We start from the raw sequence: 4,908 nt of genomic DNA, 5'->3' as shown, positions 1-4,908 counted from the left end.
GATCATCTCAATTTCGGCTAAAAGAATTGACAAAATCCTACACACTGTGCCTTTAACTAAAATGTTTTTTTCAATTTCAGTTTTCGTTATTTAATTCGTTTTAGTTAATTATAATAATCCTGTTCTGCACTTCTGCAGGAAAATGTTCACGAAACAGACCGATCAATGCTGACACTGCAGGGGGAGAGCACAGAGCAGAGGCAGGACCTTGTTGTTCCAGAGAGTGGGAGTTCTGCGGTTCAGGCGCAGCGTTCTCATAYGTCTCATCTTGGTGCTTCATTCTGTAGTGTCGCTTTAAAGCACCAGCCATGTTACAGGAGTAGTGGCAGTGAGCACAGCGAAATGGCTGCAAACACACAAGGAGAGTGCTGAGAAAATAAGTGTGAAAGAAGAGGAAATTTCAGGCTCGCTTTAATGTTGAAGTAACAGAACAGGAAATGGGACCAGAGCTTCTGTAAACTCACCAGTTAATGTTTTGCTGATAATCACCTTACAGGCTGTGTTTATATAAGTATATAAGTGTGCTTTCGTACCTTGAATTTAGTGTGTTGCTCCATGTGCCTCAGCAATGAYGGTTTAAACACTGCTGTGAAGGGACACTCAGAGCACTGAAACTTTTTACCTGCATGGAAACAAAACGATTGCCCTTCTATTCATGACTTCYTGTGCTTCTGTGAGCAGAACRTGCTGAGCAGACGCCTGCCTACCTTCATCTGCGTGGCTTAGTCTGTGGCTCTTCAGGGTGAATTTGGATTTGAACCTTTTGCCACACAAATCGCAGAGGTGACGACTCTCCGTGTTGTGTCGGTTCATGTGAGTCTTCAGGTTGCTCCGATTGCCACTCGAATAATTGCACACGCCGCAAACATACGGTTTCAGYCCTACAAGCAGAAACACACAGAKTAAGATCCAACAGATGACCTGAAAATGAGCTAAAACAAAGAAACACGTGGGAATAAAATCCTTTAAAAAGAAACTTCATAAAAGTAATTTTCTCTTAGCTTTTGTGCTAAATGACTTTACTTAAATCAGGACAGTGCAGCATAAATATAAGACATTTTGTTTTAAAAACTAACTAATCAAGTTTGAGCTTTTCTGTGATTGCTGTGTGAAGAAAGCAGAGATCTTACTAACTGTCTGTGTCCTCTGAGACCTTCATGACCACCTGTGCTGGATATCTGTGTGCAGTATCTCAACCTGAGAACAGCTGGAAACAGCTCTTCAAAATATGAGAAGCCATAAGATTAAAATTCAAAATGAGCAGCTACTATGATAGCTAGAAGCTACGACAAGTTAGTCACCTCTCAGAAAAATAAGGATAAGGAAATGAAAAAGATGCTTGCTTCTGTTAATCAACAGTTTGCCTCGAAAACAACCTCGACTGTTTTCTTTCAAGAACTCAAGAAGGCAGCAAGAAGAAGCTGAGACAGATGGAAGCTCAGCTCAGACTGAAACAGATCCTTACAGATGCTGCAGACTTGGGCTGTGAGTGTGAGCTTCACCCAGGTAAAGCAGACATAAATCCTTTTTTTCACATTTAAATCATTCAGTTTGGGTCTATATAAAGTGGAACTGCAATGCTTTGCTCTGAATCCATCCCCCTCTTTCACCAAATTGTAGTTGGTAAGTCCAGACCTTATTTAGAAGTTCTGCCACAAAAAATGTGGTATAATACGTAGAGAGAGAAAAATATGACCCAAACAGAAGATATCTACGCAGCACCGGGAGAGACGACGTTCAAATTTCCTGCTCTACTGGAGACTCAAAGTACACAACAAAATGCATATAACGGCTTTAAAATGTGAATTATGCATCGTATGTCCCCTTTAAAGAGGGAGGTAGTTTGCACCTTGATGTGCCCAGATGTGCTGCTGAAAGTCACTGCTGTTCTTCAGGAAGTAGGAGTCACAGTAAGGACACTTCTCTGCGCGCTGTACCATCAGTCTTTTTCCCTGCACCGCCACTTGATCTGACAAAAGCATCCACACAAACAAGCAGAGAAACCTCTGTAAAGTACACAGTGAGAACGTTTTAAAATAAACGTGAACACGGTTGTTCTTTACCTGGGTGGGAGGATTTAATGTGGTACTTTAATCTGTGCTCTGGAAAACTGCGCTGACAGACAGGGCAAGTGGCACTGCTCCCCTGTAAGCAACCATCAGACAGTGGTGTGAGCRCAGAAACAAGCAACACCACTCGCAGCTCTTATAGAAATAATGCATTTTTAAGGCTCAGATGCTTTTTAGGACAATCTGATGGCATCATAGTAAAGTTTAAAGTACTTCTCTGTGAAAACACTACCTGTAACACTACAAATCTTGGACTCTACCTGGTTTTGGTGCGTCTTCATGTGGGCCTGTAGTTTGTATTTGTCGGGCGTGGTGTATTTACAGTCGGGATCAGAACAAGGCAGCAGCAGGCCGCTGTGCTTCTGGATCTGGTGTCGGTTCAAGGCGCTCTTGGTGACAGATGAGTAGCTGCACTTCGAACAGTAATGCAAGTGCTCCTTGGTGTGCGTGCGTACGTGCGCATTAAAATGGACTTTGTACCAGAACAATTTCCCTGYCGAGCAGAATTGAAGTCAATTTCAAACACAAATAAGGAAATAAAAACAGGACAGGATGCACACTGTGTTTTCTTCTCACCACAGTGTTGACACTCAAGGTCTCCGTAGATTTTTCTGAGTCTCTGGAACGTCTCCATATCAAGCCGGGTCTTCTGGAGGGAGGAAAACACCTGCTGGAACGCACTCTGATGGGAACGCATTAACATAGAGCAGGAGAAAAGAAAAACACCAGGACCAAGATAAATGCAAGATGTACGGATTGTTTGTAAATTACACAGATTTTCAACATTTAGGGATTTAAAAAAAACTCAGCTTCAAATTTATTTCACATCTCAGAGTCTGTAGGGCTTAAAAAAACTAAATACAATGAAATCACCATCTCCCAATCCGCTCTGCTCCTCTGCAGAGTTTTTGTGAATATATTGCAGATGTTTGAAGGTCAACATACAGGTAAAGGGGTTGAAATGTATGAAGATAAACATGAGAAACTGAACTAAAAAACTTTATGTTGACATTTTTAACATTTTGCCTTTAACTTCACCTTTTCTGAAAGTAAACAGTGTCTGTTGTCCACCTGAAGACCTGAAGATGAAGGCGTGTCTTTGCTCAGCTCAGAGGTTGTGTTTCCTAACGATGAAGGCGTGTTATTTTCTGCAGACGTGTCCTGTTGAATCCCCTCTTCCTGCAGCGGGTTGTGGGCGGTCTCAGGTGATGAGGAGGTGCGTGTGTCTTCWGCTGCAGAGGAACATTTTGTGTTTAATGTCTCCTCGGCTGCTGCCTCTTTACATCTGTTCTGAGAACCATCCTGAGCACCTTTACTCCTCAGTTCTTCTCCGTTTTCACTCGCTCCCACAACTTCCTGCACTTCTCCACCTCCCTCCAGCAGTTTGTCCTGTTCTGTCGTCGTCTGTTCCTCGCTGCCTTGCTCCTTATTGCCCCCCGCCTCGCTCTTGTCATCTTCACCCTCCTCCTGCTCCTCCATGGCTCGTCTCTGCACCTCCTCGCTCCCTCCGCCTCCCTCAGGTGGGATCAGACAGTAGCTGATGTTGATGCTGTCCACGAAGGCTAGTTCCTGGTCCAGCTCGGGGTGACACTCCTCCAGGTGGCTCCTCAGTTGATGTGAGCTGGCCATCTGCCTGTCGCACGCGCAGCAGGCATACAGGAAGAAATGCTTCTTGACGTGGGCGACCAGGGCGGCCATCTTGGTCGCGGCGTGGCCACAGAGCGAGCAGGCGAAGGGAGGCTGAGGACCGTGTGTCAGCATGTGGCGTTCCTGGTCCCGCTGGTTCTTGAAGTGTCGGTTGCAGGTTGTACAGTGATACTGGAGCTGCCTGAGGCCCTGACGAGTCTTTAATCTGGATTATACACACAGACACAGTGAAAAGGCAGGTGCATTAGGGTAACAGCTGGGTAAATATACAACCCCTAGCAAAAAGTATGGAATCACCAGTCTGGGATGAGCACTCATTCAGACATTTCATCCTGTAAAACTAACTCATATCAAAAACATGATACATTAATAAGGACATTCTAATGTGCAACTTGTTGTCTTTCAGGAACACTCAAAGAAATGAAGAGAAAACATTGTGGAAGTCAGTGAATGTTACTTTTATTGACCAAGCACAGGGAAAAAAATTTGGAATCACTCAATTCTGAGGAAAAAAGTATGGAATAACTCAAATTGGAAGAAGAAAATAAGGACACACCCAGTCAGTTTCCTTTCCCTAAATAGACACCTGCCTCAAGATTAGATCTGCTCGTTAGTCTACAGTTAAAAACACCTGCAGTTATGACACCTTGGAGGGCTGCTGGACGAAGTGGAGTGGCAAGAACCATGGCTTCAAGAGAAATGTCTCTTGAATTAAAAGAGAGGATTGTGAAACTTCTTGAAGAATGTAACTCTTCACGCATGGTTGCTAAAGATGTGAGCTGTTCACAGTCAGCTGTATCCAAGATATGGACCAAATACAAACAGCATGGAATGGTTGTTAAAGCCAAGCGTACTGGTGGTAGACCAAGAAAGACATCAAAGCATCAAGACAAACAACTTAAGGCCATTTGTCTTGAAAACCGGAAAAGTACAACTAAACAGATGAAGCATAAATGGGAGGAAGCTGGAGCCAATACTATAGTAGAAGTAGTATATAATTGCATATAGTACATTGTCTTTGTTTTGGGTATTTATAATTAAAGTTTTTGTTCACAAAGTAAACATCAACAAGCACATAAATCTGGTTTAAAATACAAAGAAGAGGTGGCTTTAAAATTGCGAAAGTTTGTTCCTTTTAAATGTTTTCAAAATATATATTTGACTTTTTTAAATAAAGTGCCACGCATCACAG

General features: G+C 43.1%; 1 protein-coding gene across 1 annotated transcript in view; it reads right to left on the bottom strand.

The window, feature by feature from the left end:
• Window positions 1–4,066, bottom strand: part of zfat (zinc finger and AT hook domain containing) — a 6,836-nt gene extending 2,770 nt beyond the window's left edge. Inside the window, exons 1-9 of the mRNA XM_013999692.1 lie at window positions 3,380–4,066; window positions 3,108–3,301; window positions 2,646–2,751; window positions 2,330–2,562; window positions 2,064–2,145; window positions 1,850–1,969; window positions 708–881; window positions 534–622; window positions 208–346 (exon numbers count right to left, since the gene is read on the bottom strand). Coding sequence (XP_013855146.1) covers window positions 208–346; window positions 534–622; window positions 708–881; window positions 1,850–1,969; window positions 2,064–2,145; window positions 2,330–2,562; window positions 2,646–2,751; window positions 3,108–3,301; window positions 3,380–3,830 — 1,588 coding nt within the window. The 5' untranslated portion in view covers window positions 3,831–4,066. The remainder of the gene's footprint in view (window positions 1–207; window positions 347–533; window positions 623–707; window positions 882–1,849; window positions 1,970–2,063; window positions 2,146–2,329; window positions 2,563–2,645; window positions 2,752–3,107; window positions 3,302–3,379) is intronic.
• Between the last annotated feature and the right edge of the window lie 842 nt (window positions 4,067–4,908).

The sequence above is a fragment of the Austrofundulus limnaeus genome, unplaced genomic scaffold (assembly GCF_001266775.1).
Source record: "Austrofundulus limnaeus strain Quisiro unplaced genomic scaffold, Austrofundulus_limnaeus-1.0 Scaffold2418, whole genome shotgun sequence".
Classification (NCBI taxonomy): domain Eukaryota; kingdom Metazoa; phylum Chordata; class Actinopteri; order Cyprinodontiformes; family Rivulidae; genus Austrofundulus; species Austrofundulus limnaeus.
Note: the sequence above shows the minus strand (reverse complement) of the source record. Positions and strands in the feature narration are given on the sequence as shown.